Below are 21,720 nucleotides of genomic sequence, written 5' to 3' on the forward strand. Positions count from 1 at the left end.
ACATAATAATAATTCGATGATACACGATTTTATAACAGGTTTAAACATAGATTTATTTACCTTATCTAATAAACCTCGAACCGGAACAAGACGACAGAGATATTGCGCATGCGTTTCATGCCACCTCCCACCTCAGACAAGCCCGACGTGGCGGAATATACCATTATTTTGAAAAGGGGTGGTGTCATCCTTTTAAATGCAGAAATTCCAATTTAATCAATATTTTATGGGAAGATAATGTTTTTTCTGAAAGAAAGTATTACTATTTCATGTCGATAGATTTTGAAGGTGGTGATGCATGCATATTGTACCACTGCATCGGCATCCGGTGATCCCGAAATTGTCCACTTGCACTTAACTCATGTTGTTTCCTGGGAACAGTAAATAAACCGAAGTTGCGAGGAGAATTTGATCTACTAAATGAGGCGAAATTGAACAGAAAAAAAGCATGAGCCCACCCAGTGGTCAAATAATTACATAAATTAAAAAGAATGACAGTCTTCGCTCTGTTTTAAAAAAGTAGTGGTGGGTAAGGCATCAGTACGGGACTGGCGTCAGTTGGCGTCTGATCGCTGGACCTCACCGATCTGATTCTGGCTCGGTGGCTTGCGATCATGTCACAGAATAGCGTGATGGTGAACATTAAGCTGTCAGTGTGTGCAGTCAACGTATCATTGATTAACAAAGAAACTGTGTGTCTGTGTGCTGCCAGGGACGACAAATTGAGAAATCAGAACCAAGTGAAGGGGAAAGTGATGCGTGTGTGATATAACTTGAAAGAACTTCGCGTGACTGCTTCGATTGACGGGGCAGTAGAATCAAAATGTTGAGTTCTTTGGCTCGTGGCAGTAGTTCCTGGACGGGAGAGGTGAACTTAGATGCTAAATCACAGATTGCAGCGGTATGTGACATTTGCTCTAACGGACTGTTTTCTTCTCAATCCTATATTCACTAAACAGTGTTGTTCAGTCTAAATTCACTGCGACAGAGTTTCAGAACAATGCCACACAATAATAGCAATAAAAAAAGAGAACTAAAGAACTGTGAAAATTTGTGGAACATAAACGTTTGATATTCGTGAAATATTAGTGATACTGCTTAAATTTCATTTGATAATTTTTAAGTGACATGTAAAAAGTTTCATGGTGAATGTTGTGTGTGTGTAATATATTCCAATACTACTTTTCTGTATCATAATCTCACCAGAATAAGTGATGCTGATCACCTTTACCTCATCAGATTTGGTTACATAGCAAGAGAAACACCTGATCATAGTTTCTTTTTCAAGTTTTCACTTCAATCATAGTTTCTGTTTCAAGTTTTCACTTCAAACTACAACTGCATGTCAATGCATAGATGATTTTAAGTCTAATTTTTCACACAGTAATTTTAACTTGGAGGATTAAAAGTATTAGTAATACAAGAAGCTGATCTGTCTGCAGATGCTTCAGACCAAGCGTTTTTTGTGAAGTGATTCACAAGATCATTGAAAAGTTGTTGAGATAAAAAAAAATTGAGTTAATAGCAGCACCACGATCTAACATTACTATTTTTTTTACATGTATTAAGGATCATCTTTTCTTCTTGACATGAAATTCTCTTTGCTGTTAGGCTGAAAAAGCTGTGAAAATTGGACCAACTGAACATCATAAACATGGAGTCACAGTCACACCTCGAACATGGAGTAGTCGAGCATCTAACAGGGACATTCTGCTATGCAACCAAACACTGTTTCAGTTGATAAAACCACTGGATGTCTTGGTCTGCCAAGAACATACTTGACCAGGAAAGGACCACTGCTACTCTTCACAGCACCTGAGAACACATCTGAAAAAAAACAACCTCCACAAACATTACCCAAGAAATTGAATCAGCAAAAGCTTATAGACCTGAGCCTTAAACTGGGGACACTGGAGCGATTAACTTTGTCTGTCTTACAATATGGTGACATGGTATGTTTTCTTTGTTTGCCTATAAATACCTCTAGCAAAAGAGATTTCATATTTCAGCAATGTATGAGTAGTTGGGAAGAAATAGTGAGAATGAGTTCAAATACTTTTATGTTCATCTAGATACTCATGTACAAGTGTGCCTGTATAGATTTGCAGGACTTCTGATCAGAATGTTCCCATTTTAATTTGGCAGAATTTTGATCGTGAGAACTGCAGTGTAACAGACAAAGAAAACCGCTGGGTACTGAAATTTTTGCATGATCTGGACAAGAATGAATCTAATGCATCTCAGCCTATGGTTGACAGGCATGTCCAGCCTGGGGAAGACCTCAGATTCTACCTCAGGGACCTTAAACAAAGAGCTAGGTAAGGAATATCAGTGTTATTTCATATGTTCTATTAACTTGCCTGTTTCCTGCTTCTCTTGACCTCCCAGATGACAAGTTTGCTACCTTCTTCTCTCTAGCCATTTGTTTAGATACTCATGTACAAGAGTGCCTGTATAGACCTGCAACCACAAGCAAATAGTGCTGTTTACTGCACTGTCCATATTAACGTAGAATCGATCATAATGTGCATTACAGTAGAACTGATCATAATCTACATTACAGTAGAACTGATCATAATATTCCATATTACAGTAGAACGGATCATAATATTCCACATTTACAATAGAACTGATCAGAATACTTCACATTACATTAGAACTGATTGTGTTATATTCCACATTACAGTAAGATTGATTATAATATTGTTGATAAATTTTCTGCTTTAAGATGTTGCTTTGCCGTGTGCTTTATCTTATTACAAAAAAGTGAAAAAATTGGGGAAGTAGCTGTAAAATGTTGTTTTCTGTATTTTGTGCTTTTTTTTTAAATTTTCCTTTACAAGAGGAAGCAAGAGGGGGCTGTACTATATGAGAAGCATTTTGTAGGAACTTTTGTTAAGTGTGTTTGGTTCATTTTTTTCTGTGACAAACATATACATAGCCCATCATTTTCTTGCTATCCTTCTACAACTATTTGCGGAACCAAGTGTTCACACATATCAAATATGTAAGATAAATTGTACTTATACAAAGCACATCTGTAATGAAGTAGAGTGAAACAGTTATAACTTATAGCAGTGGTTCTCAAAGTATTTCGGATCGCAGACCACTTTACTGAAATAAAAAAATACGGAGGACCACCAAGGCCTAATATCACTCTGTAACATTAATTTCAAATTTAAATTGCCGCATTTGTTTCATTACAATTTAAAACTAGATATACTTTTGTGACAGTAGTAAAGTAGCAAGTTACATAAAATTACATACTTCGCAAAGTTATTAATTAGGATTTTAATGCGATGAATTTAATTGTTTTTTATGAGATATTAAGGTGATAAACATCACTTTGCTGATATATTATGACTGTCAGCCGCGGACCACCTGACTTATGTGTGCGGCCCACAAGTGGTCTCTGGCCCACACTTTGACAACCACTGACTTATAGTATCAGCGTTAAGTAAGCTTCCAGAATTCTAAACTTGTTACTCCACCACGTGAACTAAACAAATCTCAGTAACGATGACTGATACAAGTAAAATAAAGATTTTGTAAAAGGATAAGTATGTCTAAGCATTTTTATCTACAGCAGCGAATTATCATTATTCCCAGCTGAGGGCATTGATGATACAGTTTTCTATGTTCAGGCAGAAATCATCTAACAAAGTACACTGTCAGAGACTGACAGCGTTCATAAAACACTTTTTTTTCTGCTCAGCCTCACATCGAATTAAAATTTAACAGATGGGCTGATAGCAACCATTGTGTTGGTTACCGCTGATTGGGTCAAGGAAAGTCATCTATGATTAGTTGGGTGGCTGCTTAAGTGAATGCCTGTACCTGCTAAAATATTGATTCAGTCCGTCATTTAAAATGCTGCAGTATGGTATCGAGCCTGCTGATGTGTGGTTTAACCAAAAAAAAAATGAGTGAAGAAAAGAAAGGTTTCTGATTTCTTCACCAGACATTTCTCACTTGTTTTACTATCCTTCAATGAACCCATCTTAGTTAAAATGCTTTCACATGATTGTGCATTTATACTTAGCATAGTGAAGAACATACTGAAGTAATATGCAGATTAATAGTCAAATATAGGGAAAACTCTAAAGCTGGGTCAGTCTTTTATCACTAGTGGGGTAGGTTACATGGCCACCTAAGGAACATATTAAAAGTATTAGTCATGTAATGTAATATTAGAGGTGTTAACTGAAAAGGTATCGAATTATCATCAAATGATCATTAACAAGTATCTGCAAGTTCATATATATATATGCAAGTATGTATATACTAGTTCAAGAAGCTGCTGAAAAGAATGTACCTGCACTCTCTGTATTGCAGTAAAAAAAAACAGCTCTGAGAGTATTTCAGATTGATGACTGATTGCCTAGAACTTGTAATTAAAATTAAGACATAATTAAAGTTTATATGACTAAGCCATGTTTATTTTGCAAAATACTATAACTTCCTAAAATTCCAAATAATGTTCACTGTTTGTTCATTTTAATGCTCACAACACTGCCTAGCCCATGCCAACAGTAAGCCTTCTTTTGAAAGGTACCTTCTGAGCTATTCATTCTCTACCCTGGCTATGGTGCTTTTCAACTACTTGAACTAAGCACCTCAGTACAGCTAAGTTTGACAATAACATCAAATGTATGGTGCTAAAGCCATATCGCTTCTGACTGCCCAGGGTTTCAGGATATGAAAGCCTTTTAGGTTATTTTGGTACCTTGTTTGCCAGTTGTAATTCAAGTTTTTGAACTGCCTCTTGAATGTGTGTGACATTCAACACATACACCACTCCTTTATGTCTTTTTATGAACTCATCATGGAACTATCAGAAATACCCAGGGGAATTAAGAGTACATGATTACATTTAGACTAAATTTCAGGGCAGGTTGACTGCTTATTACAGAGACCTCAGCCCATATTTTTTTTTAAGTGAGTGAACAAAACAAGCTGGAAGATATCTTTCTTTATTTGTTTCTCAAATTTTTTATAGCCACCATTAAAAGCATTCCCAGTGATTGATATGTTTTATCTCACTTATTTAAGAAAGTTTGGTCTACACCCTGCTCTTGAGAATACTTTTGTAATGCTCAGTAGTAATAAGTGCTGGAGAAAGTTCTGTGGTTAGAATGTCATTTATTTGGTTCAGCGACGTTTCCTTAACCAGATAAAGAGCTTGACAGAGAGATTGTATGCATGTGTGTATATATGTGTTCATACCTTAACTAATATTAAGCAGTTTTGTGTGTGCCAGCAGGAACATATTATTTTCACATTAATATTAGTAACTTATTAGTCACACAACATTCAATTGCAAGTAAAGAGCAATAAAATAAATTGAAAGATGGTATAGTTTAGGTACTGTCAACTGGAAATCTTCACAGCATGCCGTATGCACTGGTTGTGGTTAAGATGTTAGTCTTCCATGTTAGAACTGGTTGTTCCTTTGGGTGAAAAGTGGTAAATTTGAAATAATTATGCTGTAGAAAGGATTGGTTAATTTTGAACGAAAAGGGTTTTTTTTTTTCCTAAAGCACAAGAGCATATGGCCAAGAGAGGTGCTTGTCCAGTCGTGCTAGGTCTCAAGAACTGAGAGAGATTCTGCAACAGCTAGAAGATGCATTGCCACTGTCCTGTTCTCAGCCTGCATCTCAGCCTCCAGCATGTCATGCTGATGGCTCACAATCCAGCCTAGATGAGTTCTTTTACTCCTATTCTCCTATCAGCTCTGAATCATTCAGGTAAATAAGTTAAATAAACTAATAGTAAATTATCACAGAAGGTTCCTTTAAGTGTTCTGAATATTTTAAAGAATTCATGGAAGCATTACAATTGAAGACTGGACCAATTTAATTCTCTTTCTTTTCATTGACTGTGTGGTGAATGTTATCTACACTAATACATTATTACAAGGTATTTTCAAAGATAATTGTTCTTCTTTCATTTCTTTCTTCTACCATATCAATCAAGCAGAACCCATCATCAGCAAGAGTACTGTCCAGTCGCAAGCTAGCAGCATCCCTCAAATCTGCCAATTACCTTGGGCGACCATCGTCATCTGGTAAAATATAGCTTAGAAGTAAACTGAACTTCTTTTTCATTGCTGATACTCATTTTCTGGCACTTTTATTGACCTAAAACATGCACCTTCTACACATCTTGTGGATTTAATTTGAGCTATTATAATTTATATTGCAGTCCGTTTTTCAAAACCGAGAATTTCATTTAATCATAAAAGGCAAGAAACAAATGTTGCCTATAAAGTCAACAATATTATTGCTAGTATTAATGATAAAATGTGAAACTGCATCTGCTTTCAGATGTGGGAGAAGCTTACAAATTCACACCTCCCAACGTTGATTATGGCCAGCAAAACAGGCAAGCAGTTAGAGGTCACCGCATTAAATCAGCCACCTGGACAAGGTTTTCAGGAAGCACAGAAGTACCAAACCGTCCCAAGTCCTCCCACTATTTTGGCAGAGGACAGTCTGGTGGCTCTCAACACTTGATGACATCTCCTGACCTAGAGGGCATTCAGCAGAAAAATCTCAGTGTTCCAGTTATTGAAGGTGATTATCATTTTATGTATGTGAAGGTTTTAGCTAGCTTGTTGAAACAATGAAATATAGGTATTCATGACTTTACTTACTAGATTAGACCATTTGCTGATCATACATTTTCTGTAACTCTGTGAACAGAGATTATTTGGTAAGCCTATTGGATATACCTAATTTTTGCTTTTTGGATTTATAATAAAGTGGTGTGCCACAATTAATTTAACATCAGAACAATTTTAGTTTTGTATGTTTGTCTAGATTCTAAATTTGATTTTTTTTATCCTACTGTATGATTTTTTTCCTTTTTATAAAGTAGATGAATTGTTTGCATACCTTGCAGATTTCTTGAAGGTCAAGGCTACATTCATTGTGAATTAAATAGACTTTTTTTGGTTTGTTTGTAGAGGAGACAGGCAGTCCAGTGACAGAAAATGAGGAAGAACATCACATCAGCGTGCATTTAGACTCAGACACAGGATATACAGAAGCAAGTGAGCACCTAGCTGTGGGGCATGGCAAGGAAGGGGAAACAGAATATGACCAAGCCAGTGTTGCTACTTCAGTCCAGGAAGAGGAAGACATAATTCTTCCATCAGGTAAGAAATATTTTGAGTAAACTATTTCTGTTCCAATTATTATTATTGTTGTTTTCTAGTGCTAATTCATCAAGAGATCTATAAAAGTGACACATTTTTGGTAGGTGCGAACTCTCACGAAGGCAACTGAAGAAAATATAGAAGAAATTCTTATAAAGGGGTTTGCTTGGTAAAGAAACTCTAGTAGCAATTATGGAGAGAAAAGTCATAGTACATTTGTTATCTGGTATAGATCAGTGTAGTTTAGTTGGTGTCAAACAAGGTTGTGTGTTAAGGCCTCTGTTGTTTTCTATCTGAGCTTTGATAACATCATGTGGTGCACATGGTATTGAGGCCCTGGCAGATCCACTTGGGATCTTACTTTTGATGTATGCACTCTACATTGCCATTGTTGCTGATTCCTCTGTTGACCTTCAATTGTAAAATCTACTTTCTACAAACATTTTGTGACAAATGGGGACTTACAGTTAATATGGATAAAACACAAATACAGTATTAGTTTTTAAAAATGGTAGCTTTATCAAGGATTGCAAAAATGGTTGTTTTGCTTGAAAGAAGATTACCCTGCAACAAACCTGAGTGTGAACAGTGTGATAGTCAAAGTGTAGAAGTCCTGTACCATTTTTTGCTAATATGCCCTAATTATACAGCCTTGTGTCAATAGATATATCCCACTCTTTTATCATAAATTCCCCTCACTCTCTAAGGTTCACCTTTTGTGTAAGAACCTTAAGAGAAAAGTAGATACAAATGTTGCCCTCTATATAACAGCCTGAAAATGAGGACACCATGACAGTTTACATATAATTGCTCAGTATTGAATATCATTATATTGTTGACTATTCCAAAATAACTGAAATGTTATGTACAGCCACCCACTGCTGACATGCGTGTAACCAGCAGTATTTGATGTTGATATGGGCCAGCATATTATTATTATTAATTGAGTAAGATCAGATACAGGCCAGGAGGCCTACAAAACAATCTAAAATGGAATCATGTGGATCATTTATGAAACTAGTTTTTTTTGTAAAGATGAAGAAATGGAGGAGGCAGAAAGCAAAGCTGAAACTTGGTTAGAAGAGTTGAAAGAGACACCTGGTGCAAGAGCAGACTCAATTATACCAATACAGGAAGACATGAGGGATCTCAGAGGTGCCAAACCCTACAGCCTCAGTACTCAGGTCAGCATACATAAGCTGGGTAGAACTGCATGTTGATTTAAACACTGATACATCAAATTTTTAACTTTTGTTCTTCTTTTGAAGCTGTGGAACTTGACTAAACAAAAGTTTCCCATTATTTTTATATATAGGCTCACAAATATTCATTGTCATTAAAGAAGTAGTTTTCTTGGTCATGTGCTGTAGCCAAATCTGTTTATTATTTAAGATTTTAAGTCATTGTCAAAATTTCAGTGATATAGTCATGTTTAAGAATATGCCACTATCAAAAAGACAGTGGATAGGTGATAAGTAATATGCACACACATAACTAAGTGAGATGATTGTGAATAAGATTTTTGTAATGTTGCATGAAAAAAGTGTATAAAAAGTTGAAGTTTACGAGTCTTTGTTTTAAGAAACTGGTGGTGGTTTCCTGGTGTATGTGTGAGGGAAAGACAGTGTGAGTGTGCATGCATGCAATGTGTATGTCTGTGCATTAGCCTAACATTGGACAAGGTTAATTTACTGTCTGTGTAGGTGTTTTGCAAGACAATGAAATAATTCAGATGGATGACCATGAAGAGGAGCAGCACAGATCAGAGGAAGGTCAGATTTTTTGCGGATGCAGATGCACACCATTATAGCTGCTTTCATCATTATCAGGAGTGGATAGAGCTATACTTTTAAATGTTTTTCTTTGGTCCACAATCTAACATGGCTTGATAAAAGAAAGGTGCCTGCCTCAGACTATTTGTCTGCTCAACATTTTAATATTTGCCGTCTTTCCTTTCAGGGGAGTTAATTACATCAAATCATGTCTGTACATTTGTAAATTATGTGTCAAAGTGCCTGAGCATATTCATAAATAGATATTGTAAGCAGTCAGATACACTAAGTTGGCTTGCTTTCATGTGGCTAATACTATTGGCAAGGTATAATGAGATGTAGTTTATTTTTCTGCAATTTTTATGGGTTTTTTTGGTGCAGTGCTAGGGACTGACTTGTCAGATGCAGGCTCGTTGCCCAGATCAAGAAATGGTTCATCCACCCGGAAGTCATCATCTGGGAAGTGCCCCCAATCAGCTCCATCTTCTGCACTGTCTTCACGAATGGAGAATCTCGGTAACCAAGTCACTGAGGAGAAGGATCTATCACTCTACAAACCTGTGACTAATGAAAGTAAGTATTATGCAGATACTGATTTTATGTATTTAGAGTGAGGTATTTTTGTGTACTTGATTTGTTTTCTTTTACTTTGTAGCAGGCAAATAAGTTTCCATTATTGTTTGTGAACTTATCTGAATGTTTGGATGGAACATGAAATGCATCCCACATTATACGGTTACCTACTTACAAACGTTTAAGTTACAAACTTCAGTACATATGAACAAAGTTGTCCTCAAGTTTAAAGTTAGCATGTAAATATAGTTCACATGTCTGCTGAGTGGCGGCAGCAGGAGAGAGTGTGTATACGAGCAATTTGAAACAATAGCTCTCTCTCTTTCTCTCTCACTGTACCCACACGGTCTGAATCTAACATTTTTATACCTGCACTGTAATTATAAACTGTTATAAACTTTATTTCATGTACTTGAAGGCTAATCAAGCACATTAAAAACAACCAAAAGCTATTGTTTATATTGGAGTTAGTACCAACTTATAAACAAGCATACATAAAAACAGCCTCCTGGAACTGAACCTGTTCTTAAGTTAAGGACATACTGTATTGCCCGTCCTATTTTTACATAAAAATAATATCATGTTTTGTTTCATTTCCACATGCTCTGTGCTTATTTTGAAACTTTATTATTTTCTTTTTTATTTTGTTCTTCTCACTGCAAAATTTTGAAATGATAAAAACTATTATCACTTTGAATTTAGAACATGCAAAAAGTGTAACTGTTGTACACTTGGCATTTTGTAAATGAACAGTTTGGAAAAAGTGTCATGATCCATTTGATATTTCATCTTTTCTTAATTCGCTTTTGGTTTGTGTTCAGATGTATTAGAAGCTGAAGGAAATGAAACCAAAATTACAGACTGCAATAGACAGGATCCACAATCAGGTTTCCAGGAAGATAGTGGCTGCATCACACTGGTTCATATCACTGAAAAAGAGGATAGGCAAAAGATATTTGCCTCTTCAGTGTCTGAATCAGTTGACAGACCAGAAGTGGAACCTGAGACACTGGTTTCTTTACATGCAGATGGGACACAAAGCAAATCAAGTATAATGGATGACATCCAAACAGAATTAGTGCCAAGACCTGCATCTTATCAAGCAGCATTAGGAAATGTAGATAAACTGAAACAAAAGGAAAATGGCAAAACCAGCACAACGAAAAGCCTAAACTCTTTTGATAATCAGCCAGTGGCCATGGACCATGTGGAGGAAAACTCTCCAAGTTTCACAGCAGGCATCCTCTCCAAGAGAGACAACCATCCAGCATGCTGACCGTACAGCACACCTTTCCACGACAGTTGATGCTCAGCTACAGCAACCAAAAGGCACAAAAGATTTCAGCATCAGGGTGCCAGCATTACCTAATAATAATAGTAATATTAATAACAAGAACAGCATGTCTTCACCTTCTGCCAGTAAACTTCAAGAAAACATTGATGTAAAGGTAAATCATGTTTCAAGTCTGTTCACTCTATAGGTAGCTATGTTCTGAAGTAGACTGTAGCTTAACAGTGGTGGGGTGGTGGAAATAAACTTCATCACTTACGGCAAGAGATTTATTTTTGCTTTTGTTTTTATATTTTCATCTTTTTTTTAGGTGATACAAAAGGCAAAGCAAGATATAGTTTTAGACAGCCCCAGTTCCATTTCAAGAAATCCTGCTTCCCCTCTGAAGCAGACGCATGCAAAGGGAAGCAAATCTGAGAACAGAGGGGCACAACGAAGGTCTTTTGTAAAGGTTTTGGACATCACATCAACTCAGCCTAATAAACCGGGGAAAACCAAGGAGATCCAGGTGTGTGCTTGTGATTTGATCTGCAAAAGTCATGGTTTTCTATGCTTCTGTAATTGTATCTGTAATTAACATGCATTATTCCTTGTTGAACGTTTTGTTCAGTAGACAGCACAGATAACTGCTGAAAGTTATTTGCAGAACAAGGATGAAAACTAACTTTGAACTGGTTGCAGAGCAAGGAAGAAGCCAAAACCAAGGAAAGAATCTTACAGACCTCCACCTCCTCCTCCAAAACTCAAGTTGCCAGAAAAAAAAGATGAGCTTCTGATTCCAGACTACATGGCAGAGGCCTTGATGAGAAGAGACTCACAGTCTGAAGCTGAGCTGGAAAAGGAACTCCAAAGAAGTATAATTAGAAATTTTAAAGATTAAATGGTGTACATGTTTTTTTCAGGGGTGGGTGGGTGAGTTTTACATACATTACACAAAGTAGAGAGCAGTTGGTGGGAGTGGTATGAGTCACACAAAATAATATGAAATTCAGGGGGAGTGCTCGGTCATGTGAAGCAATAAAAGCAGATTAGTTTTATCGTTTGTAACTACTGTAAATGGTCACGTCCTCTGAAAATGTTTTGCTAAGCTTAAGGTAACAGATTTAGAAGCTAACATTAATAAATGTTTGTAATTATGTCCTTAATATTTTAATTCTAAAGAGTGATGTCCCTTTGCCTTTGCGGCTTGAGGGGGCTAGCTCTTCGGCTTTCTTGGGATTTTTTTATTTTTCTAAGCCAATTTTGATTTTGGAGTCCATTGTTTTTACCTTTTATGATCCTAGTGATAGGCTCGACTATGTTTCTCGATTGTGAAATTTTATTTTACTTCTATGGCTTCAGTTCATCCATTTGACTGCCTTTCCTTCCTTCCACACCATTTTCATCTCAGTCCAGTTTCTTGTGTGTGACAGTGAGATGAAACATGTGCAAGTATGGCTAAACTTCTTGATGACTGAAGGCAGTAAAACTGTCTAAAGCTTGTGTGACCTGCAGAAGTTTATCCTCAGCGTTCTTGATATGTTGTAATGATTTCTCTGATGACAGACAATTCGATGATGAAATGTGTAACAAGGCTGCTAAGACAAATTTGGTCCTTTGTCTCCAAGATTCTTGTTCCAATAATTTATGCATTTAATTTCATAGACTTATTTGATAATGGAATAGTACATTCATGAGCTTCTTCATAGGGCTGGGATATGGCGCTATAAAAATAACTTTTATTATTATTATTAGTGAAAAAGGCTATTGATGAATCACTGGGCACTTCAACCTTAATTGGAGCAAACACAGAAGGACTTACAGAAGAGGAACTTCAACAAGCCCAGCAGCTTCTCAGGGTAGTGTTGACTAGCAGATCTAATGGTTGCTCTTGCAAATGTAAAACAAGTAAACTTAAAGTATGTAGGTCAAGGAAAGGGAGAAAGAGTACACATTGTTATTAGATAATCAGTATTTAAAACATCAGAGAAAAGCTGATTTTTCAGTGAGGTGAAGGCTTAGCTCTTATCAAGCCCCCATCTTTCAATGTATGTCGATATTTACAGGAGCGAATGGAAGAGGCTCAAAGGAGGATGCTGGAAGTAGTTCAACCAGGTGCTCAAAAGGAGAGGAAGAGCATGCAGAAGGAGCCAGAGAGCATAATGAAGAAAGGAAAGAAAGTCAGAATGGATGTGGGAAAGACAGAGGAGATGGCACAGAGAGAGGAAAGGAGAGAACAGCAGCGTCAAGAGCGGCTGGTAAGCTCTCCTGGGATAATATTTTTTAAACCCATTTCCTAGCACCAGCCAGGCTCAAAGTGTTGTACATACAAAGAAAGTCAATATTAGACAGATGGAGGGATACTGGTAGGCATCTGAGCACAATCACTCTTTGGATACATGCATATACCTGCACCCTCACAACACACATATGTGTGATGATTGTAAGAAGTTTTGCATGCAAGTTGTCAGGGTTTACTTTAATGCAATTAGATAAGTTCACAGCAGTCACCATAGCAATCACTGTCCTTGACATTCAAAACTTTAACATCTGTTTAATAACTTTTGACATTCAAACTTCTCTGACAATGCATCAATGTCACTGACAAGACAGACCCTTTAAGATGGAAAATATGAAGAATACTTTTATCAGACACTTGTGTACATGCATGTAATATTTTCTGATCAAAATTGTTTAATTTCCTACACATCACAAGCATCATAATGACTACTTAGGAATTACCCAACATATTGTTCTCACTGTGAGATAGCCGTAGTGGCTGACAAAACTCCAATTAATTGAGCAAAATTACATATAAAACAATTTTTTTCATCATTACAATGATTAGTCGAGTTCAGCATTATACTTGCTTACCTCATGGCCTTAATAGTGTCTTAAAATAAGATTTGATCAGTAATGTTGTGAAAGTTAAAATAAAGTTAGAGTCTTTATCTCTTAAATTTATTATTTTTAATGGTTAAATTAAATTGTATGAGTTTAATGTCTTCATTGTTACTTGTAAAGGCTAAGTAAATATCACCTGCCGAAAGCCAGTTTTGACCGACTTCTAAAAATATTTTAGGTTATGTTCTGCAAATTCATGTATCCCTGACCTGCAGGGATTAGAGCTTTTTTGTGGGATGGGGCAGAGAGAGAGAGTGAGAATATTAGCAAACCTTATTTTTTGACATTTTAGACACAGTTAACTTTCTGATCAGCTTGCAATACCTGATGCTGATCGGTGTGTAACATTTCCAAGCACCATATCTCAGCCCAACATATATTCACAGAGACGGTTGGCAGCAGCTCAGGCCTTACAAGATCTGATAGCAGAGAAGGAGGCTGAACGCATAGAAAATGAAAAAGAAGCAGCAAAGAGAGCTAAGGTAAGAAAGGATGCCCCAGAAACAACAAGCAAATATACTCCCCACTACCCTTCCAGTAAATAGGGACATCCCAGAAAAAAAACTAGATTCCTCACTTCCCCTTCCATAAAAAAAGAGACATCTCAATAACAAGTAAATAGACTTTCCACCCCACCCCTCCTCCAGCAAAGTGACATATCAAAAAATAAAATCCTTTCACTTTTTTTTTTAGTGAACCTCTTTAACTTCAGTCAAAAAAAAAAAAAAAAAAAGAAATGTTTGTATCCTGATTTTATCAGATATTGTAAATTGAATTGGATGACTTTACTTATCATGTAATGATTTTCTTACTAATTGGTACAAAAGATGATGTTTAGATACTTAGCATCCCAGCCCATGCAAAACAGTATATGCAGTCTAAGGTCTTTAACCATCAGGTAACACAAGAAATCTTTAGTGCTCAAGTGTGTGTATATATATATGTTGCTGAACATCTGTAACTGTTAGATTTTTAAAAAAAATATTGTTCAATTTAATCTGTATTTATGGGCGTGCTAGTGGCTTCATCTGTGTTAAGACTTCATTGTGTTATTTAAGCAACTTAAATACACAGCTAATCATAGTGAGTGAAAACAAATTTAGTTTTCTGGGGCTGAAGATATGAACAGCTTCTGTTTTGTTTGACACAAAATATCGGTCTATGATAACCTTGTCATGGGAATGACAGTTCAGTTGAATCAAACGTGCTTGTCATCTTTCATTATTTTTAATAATCTCTGAAAAATATTTTTCCAAACATAATTTATTATTGCTTCTTTGTCCAGGAGTTGAAAGAGGAGATGGAGCAATTGAGGCAAGAGGAGGAGGCGATTCAGCAAGCTGAGGATGATGCACGAGAGCAGCTTGCTAACCTACGCAAGATTCAGCGTGAAGAGCGGGAGGCTCGCCGCAAACAGGACTTAGAAAAGAAGAAGCAAGAAGCAATAGTTAGGCGAGAGAAGGAGAAAGCTATGATGGAGCAGGCTAAGAGGAAGGAGCAGGAGATGCTGGACAGGATTGCTGATGCTGAGATGAGGCGAGCTCTGAAAGAGGAAGAGCAACGAAAGAGGGATGAAGAGGAGAGACTGGCACAAGAACATTTTGAGGTCAGCTGATGATTCATGCATGCTTCTGTAAATTGATTTCATGTACATCCTATAGATTTGAGACTAGGTGGTGTTTCATGATGATTTATTTACATATGTATAGACCAGTAAAGTGTTGAAAGAGCAATTTTTTTAATAAATGCTGCAATTAAAAAACAAACCTCAAATATAACAATCTTCAGATTTAAACAAGAAATAGTTATCCAATTGCATAATATTGATATAAGTGTTGTGCTGAGGATATTGATTAGGTTATGGGGCTGATTGGATCTGATTCTGAAGCAACTATCCTTGGTTAAAATGTTAAAATGTTTATAGTTATTTCTATTTATTGAATGTCTTCTTGCTCTAAGATTGTTGTTTCTATTTATTGAATTTCTTCTTGCACTAAGATATTGTTGTTTCTATTTATTGAATCTCTTCTTGCACTAAGATATTGTTGTTTCTATTTATTATTTATTGAATCTCTTCTTGCACTAAGATATTGTTGTTTCTATTTATTGAATCTCTTCTTGAACTAAGATATTGTTGTTTCTATTTATTATTTATTGAATCTCTTCTTGAACTAAGATATTGTTGTTTCTATTTATTGAATCTCTTCTTGCACTAAGATAGTTGTTTCTGGGTCACCTTATCAAAATGATGTCATAGTTTGATGACATCAAAAGTTATGACATCAGCACCCAAAAAGAAGTCATAAGTGAAGTCAAGATCAGATTACTTTGATTAGTTTTGCACATTAGTTTGGTCTCTTACAAACCTATATTATGGTGTGGAGTTTGTAGCTTTTGTACAGGCTTGTAAGTATTGTCATCTGATTTTGCTGTTTAATATAATTTAAGTGGTAACTTCTCTTCAAAAACATCGTAAAATATTTATCTTTTAGCTTCCAGATATTATCAATCATTTTTACAGTTAAAAGTATGCTCACTCCCATACTCATACTCATTTTGTATGAGAGAGGTTGTATTTGTACATGAGTATGTGTGTGAGAGAGAGAGAGAAAGAAGAAAGAATGGAGGAGTGATAACAATGATGATAAAAATAATTAGAGGACTTTCTTGAGGAATCATGTAATGTCTGATGTAATAGTAACATGGCAGATAAATAATTTCCTGTTTTGTGTTGTATAACACTTTTCCCAATCAAAGTCAGGCCCACAGCATGTTACATAACCTACTTAAAAACTGTAACATGTTCTTTGCACTAAATCATTCCCTCCCTTGCCAACAGACATTCATACACACCACAGGCCGATGTTCAGTCTAATTAAAGAAATCATTACCTACACAGGCGAACGAATCACACAGTGTAAATGAGTTTTGGTGTTCATAGTCTGATGAGGGGCAGAGTGAAAGAAAAACAAGATCTAGACTGATAGAATCTATTGTACGGAGAAAGACCATCAAATGCAACATGGTTCATTAATCACAGTCTCAGAGGTGTGCACCATAGCCGCCTTTGTCCTGTCAGTTGAAGCCATTGCTGTAGACAGGACAGCTGATGCCCGGCAAACAACAAGGATGGCAAAGAAGGACCACCAGAAGATAGGAATATCAAAGAGGTAGGAGTGACAATGATGACAAAAAGTTGTCAGATGTGGTCTGTGCAGACATTGCACAGTGTCATAAATCCAAGAGCTGGTTCTAGTGGAGCACTGATGCAAGGAACAAGTGGTATTTGGGTCACAGACGAAGAACAAAGTCATCGCAAGCAAAGTAAATAAATAGGTCACTGACAAAGGCACAGTGCGTGCCCACTACAACCAACACCAGATATAGCAGAAAAAATTATTTGTGATCAATGGACTCTCATAGTAATAACGAGTGTGGTATCAGTCTCATTTCATGTGATCAAAGTAGTAAAAATGGCAAGGATGCCATGAATAGGTATATAAGGTGAAGCAGATGAAAAACCAGTCTTAAATCCTAAACAGTAAATAAATCTATGGAGACAATTACAAGAACTTGGAAATAAGTTGAACTTCATTATGAGACTTAATGATCAGTAGACTATAAATGTTTGTTTACTATATCAGAGAATCTTTTTTTTTTCCCAGGAAGAACTTTTAAGAGCTCAGATAGAAGCAGAAGAAGAAGAGAAAAGACTTCAGGAGCTGGAAAGACAGGTACAAATTCTTTGTGATTAGCTTGAGATTTTCATCATTATTGATATGCCAACATTTGTTACTTATAAAAAAATACCTGTTTATTTATTTGACCAAAAAATGTACGTTATATTATGTTTTGATAGGCAGAGGAGGAAGCATTCCGAAGAATCGTTGCTGAGCGTGAAGAAGCAGAAAGACGAAGAGAAGAACTTGAAACAAAATCACGAAAAATGGCGGAAGAAGAGGAAAAGATTAGGTTTCTTGAAGAGTTTTCATACCTCCTTAGAGATAAAAATAATAAGTGAGAATTTATTAAGTGTAATATCTCAGTCAAAGGCAGACTCATTGCACTGAACAAGTTCACGAAATAGTCACAAAGATGTAGAAGGAAGAACAATGCAAAGACTCACTGCGTTCCAGCACTAAAGGGCAATCACTGCAGATTTAACAACTTCAGAGAATAAGGGTTATGACGTCAAGAGAATACTGAGAAGATATTGAGCAATCTTGAAGATATGAAAAAATGTTATCACATGAAACTGCAAAATGGTGATCGTCATTTCACTTTATTCAGTGCGATAATTTAGCTTTGTGTGGTATGCTATACTACTGTTTTGGAATCGTATCTATTACACGGTAGCATATAGTGTATCACATGTTAGTAAGTAATATATTTTTGATTGCATTAGGGCAGCAGTTGATAAATGAAGAAAAGAAGCTTGGAGAAGAGAAATCCAGACAGGAAGCTGAGGAAGAGAAGAGGAAGGAGGAGGAAAAAAACAGGCTGAAGGAAGTAGGTCACTTGACAAGATTGTGGGCAATTAAAACAGAATGAACTGGGTCATGATGAGATTTCGGGCAGTTAAAACAGCATATGTATGTGAAATTACAAGCTGTTTATCAAATTAATGTCATCTGCAAGCTAGCAAGATCATGTTTGTTTTCACTTAAGAAGAGCTCATGGCCTTTTTTGTTAGGTGTCTCTTCAAAGTTCTTCAAACATATCTTGCCAAGTCCAAGAATCTGCCAGTAACAGGTTTTTATCTCCTGTATGAGTTCTTTGAGTTTTCTTGTGCTATCACAGTCTGTATGTTTAAAGTTCTGTGATGACAATGCTTCTGGTGTGGAGCATGGGTTTGGGTCACGAGATACGTGTTATATCTTCACCCTGGTGACAACTGATAGTAGTTCAGTCAAAGAGATGGAAGATTCTTCAGGATGGAGTCTCCTGCAAGAAAACTTAAAATGCTTAGACTACATTTTTAAGCAGCTAGTTGGAAGTCTGTGCAGAATTTAACCATGAGCTGCCCTTTTATTACTTTCTCTCCTGTAGTAGTCTATGGCCTTTTACTGTAGTCACAGATCAGATAATCTTATTCCTTATGATAATCCTTCATGCTGTGTTCATATTGAACAGATCAGACTTTGTCTCTGACCATTTGTTTTACTTTACTAACACAGTCTAAATCATAAACAGTGGATGAAATTTCTGTATGAAAACTGCATTGTAGGTCTTTCCACTTCTTGCTGCAGCTGCAGGCCATGGAAGAACGGGAGCGGGAAAAGATGCGAGAAGAATTGGAGGAGAGAAGAGAAGCCCTCCTGAAAATCCGTGAAATCAACCTGGAACGAAAGAACAATTTATACAGTTTGCAGCAAAATCAGAGTATTACACCAGCTTGGGTCTTTTCCTATTTTGTGCACTGGCCAAGAGAGTCATACATGAGGTTATAGCAAGTTTTTTAACCTTGCTTTCTTACATTTTTACTCTGGCACATGGAGATATCTGTACCCAAGTTTTTGCCATTAACTAAGCAAGATGACATGCAACCTGTGTAGCTCCAATTTCATAGGAAGAATCTGTTTTTTACCTCAATTTTACATGTTGAAATCATTACTGAGCATAAGAAAAGATTTATTTCTGATCTTTTCCAACAGATCTGTCCAAGACTCACTTTTACCATGTAGATCACATAAAAGTTCCTGGTAGTTTTTTATGTTGGACATCTCTTGTACAGAATTAGTTTTAGTCACTTATAATTCAAAGCAGAAGGGGAATTAAAAATATTTTTTTAACTGTCCTACATTTCTTTTTTCAGGCCAATGGGTATGGCAGGAGGAGGTGCTTCAAAGCAGAAGAAGAAGAAGAAGAAAAAGTGATTCTCCTTGCTAATCAAGATCTCCAGCTATGTAATTAGTCACAAGTCAGCAGAAATGTGATGCTATGGATGTCTTTCAGCCAAGCAATATGTGGTTTTCACTTATTGACTTGGAATTTTTTCAAAATAGACTGTTTATATCCGCTTTATTTGATTTTTAAATGTTTTAATAATCATTTATATAGTGGTGCAGCCAAAGGCTTTATGCTTGCTTTAAAAGCATTTGAAAAGCACAGTGTATCATACAGTGTCCAGGTGGCTACAAAATTTAAAACATTTTTTATTATTTATACTTACATTTTAAAAATATTTTGCATTTCCTTTATAATGTGATAAAAAGCTTTAGCCAAAACAATGCCAGACATATCAACTGTCAGAAATAGAGCATGAGAGTTTTTTCATAGCATCAAATCTTTTCTCAAATGGGAAAGATGTGTATGGTGTGGTGAAACCATTGACAGACTTGCTTTACTACACAGTCCTTGAGAGCAAATGACCACAGTTTAAGTATAGTCAGTGATAGCAGAGGTCAGGTATTATGAATAGAACAGCAGTACCATCATGATAGCATGTTCACTTACCCACATAGCTTACACATCTGGGTATCCACACAAACATACACAAAACTGAATCTCTAAACCCCACACATACACTGATATTTATGTATTTCAAACATAACGTATCACTCTTTTTTCTTTGCTATTTTTTTATTTCAATATTTGTTTTATTTAGAGTGAAAGTTATAGCACTCGTATTTAAACATTTGAAAGCAACTGTGATATATAACAACCTGCAAAGCCAGTTATAACACTGAATGTTTGACAGTATCTGTAATATTCATGCATTTGGTATATTATTTTACACAGCAATAAATTCTTTATTTTTCACTTTTAAAATAGACATGCTTGAGAGGATTTATTTTAATTACAAAATATTAGCTAAAAAAAGAAGCAATTTAGCTGATGTCAGAAATATGTTACACAGGAATCTTAGTGTTGCACAGACATGGGATTTGTAAATGTTTAATTGCAAATATTAGGTTACTTGCTGAAGAGATGGTGTTTTTTCCCCCATCTGATTTTACAGAAATGTGATTATTTGTATAATCCCACTGTGATCCCTTTACCAAATCAAACTTTTTGACATAATAAGCTGTTGAAAGAATTAAATAAAATTGACGTTGGAGTTGTCTGGTGTAACATGGGGCTTCCAGAGTTTTTTGTTGTTTGTTTTGTTTTTTTTTTAGTAGCGCAATTTTTCCTTATTTTTATTTTGTTTTACCTTTAACTCCACTTTCATCACACTTTGAATGGAATTCTGTATATTGGCAATATGTATTTATCCTTGTTTACCTATGTGCTTCAGTTTTCTTGAGCAATTTAATGATACATCTGACCTTTTCAAATTTAGTGTCCTCAGCATAATTTCACTTGACAGCTTTCCAGTGTTTTTCTGCCTTTCTATTTTCCTCAGTAACAGTCTACCTGCAAAGGCAAAGCTATGTCCGAGAGCAGGAAAAAAACCTGCTGTAGGCTTTACTTTCCTTTCTTTTCTTTTTTTTAAGATATTGTGCAATCATTTGCTTTTATTGTACCACAATCCTTGCATTTTGAAAATCATTTTATTTGCAGCATTCACATTGTACAGTCCAGTTCATGGTAGATTTGTTTCCACCTTCATTTGTAATATTTTATTCTTTTTTCTTATTTGATTATTCTGTATCATAGAATAAAAGTGAAATAATGAAATCATGGTTTGTTTGTTTTTGTTGTTTTTTTTTTGTTGTTGTTTTTTTGTCACATAAGGGTTTGAGGAGGTTTTATGTTATGCTGGGGAGGGGGGATTGTACAGCTTGCACACACACACACACAAGGAAAGGTATCTAGGTCTTTTTTTACCGCTTTTATTAATTTGTATCAAGTATGTACAAAAGTATTCAGTATTGTGTTGGTTCAATATTTATGATTTACCTATCTTTACAGTTTTATTACATTAATCAGTTCATGATATAGAGGATTTTCATCCCAAAAAGTTGCAAAACCATTTTTGAAAAGTACCAGAGTATGTGTGAAATTCACTCTAAACAAGCACTAGAACCAATTTGGCACACAATTATCATAAACATTCAGTTAAAAAATTTAAATCTCATGAAGTCCTATGCAATCAA

The 21,720-nt window shown here is 35.9% G+C and overlaps 2 protein-coding genes across 2 annotated transcripts; both read left to right on the forward strand.

Moving 5' to 3' along the window:
- The first annotated feature begins 149 nt into the window (after positions 1–149).
- LOC112565850 lies at positions 150–7,105 on the forward strand. Its single transcript, XM_025241681.1, has 7 exons — positions 150–901; positions 1,612–1,952; positions 2,146–2,318; positions 5,541–5,747; positions 5,980–6,067; positions 6,327–6,575; positions 6,968–7,105. The coding sequence occupies exons 2-5, from the start codon at positions 1,716–1,718 to the stop codon at positions 6,017–6,019; spliced, it is 657 nt and encodes a 218-aa protein (XP_025097466.1). The 5' UTR covers positions 150–901; positions 1,612–1,715; the 3' UTR covers positions 6,020–6,067; positions 6,327–6,575; positions 6,968–7,105.
- A 2,211-nt stretch (positions 7,106–9,316) lies between these two features.
- LOC112565846 (trichohyalin-like) lies at positions 9,317–21,306 on the forward strand. Its single transcript, XM_025241677.1, has 13 exons — positions 9,317–9,504; positions 10,326–10,952; positions 11,106–11,303; positions 11,477–11,649; positions 12,530–12,633; positions 12,841–13,032; positions 14,065–14,160; positions 14,964–15,284; positions 17,344–17,412; positions 17,538–17,650; positions 18,085–18,187; positions 18,928–19,121; positions 19,494–21,306. Exons 4-13 carry the CDS (start codon positions 11,583–11,585, stop codon positions 19,552–19,554), a joined length of 1,320 nt encoding a protein of 439 aa, XP_025097462.1. The 5' UTR covers positions 9,317–9,504; positions 10,326–10,952; positions 11,106–11,303; positions 11,477–11,582; the 3' UTR covers positions 19,555–21,306.
- Positions 21,307–21,720: the final 414 nt, after the last annotated feature.

This window comes from Pomacea canaliculata, linkage group LG6, assembly GCF_003073045.1.
Source record: "Pomacea canaliculata isolate SZHN2017 linkage group LG6, ASM307304v1, whole genome shotgun sequence".
Classification (NCBI taxonomy): Eukaryota; Metazoa; Mollusca; class Gastropoda; order Architaenioglossa; family Ampullariidae; genus Pomacea; species Pomacea canaliculata.

Coding starts and splice junctions, on each gene's coding strand:
- LOC112565850 (XM_025241681.1), top strand. CDS start 1,716: ATGCAACCAAACACTGTTTCAGTTGATAAAACCACTGGATGTCTTGGT. Junction 1,953..2,145: donor TCTTACAATATGGTGACATG/GTATGTTTTCTT, acceptor TTAATTTGGCAG/AATTTTGATCGTGAGAACTG. Junction 2,319..5,540: donor GACCTTAAACAAAGAGCTAG/GTAAGGAATATC, acceptor TTTTTCCTAAAG/CACAAGAGCATATGGCCAAG.
- LOC112565846 (XM_025241677.1), top strand. CDS start 11,583: ATGGCAGAGGCCTTGATGAGAAGAGACTCACAGTCTGAAGCTGAGCTG. Junction 14,161..14,963: donor AAGCAGCAAAGAGAGCTAAG/GTAAGAAAGGAT, acceptor TTCTTTGTCCAG/GAGTTGAAAGAGGAGATGGA. Junction 17,651..18,084: donor GAAGAAGAGGAAAAGATTAG/GTTTCTTGAAGA, acceptor GATTGCATTAGG/GCAGCAGTTGATAAATGAAG.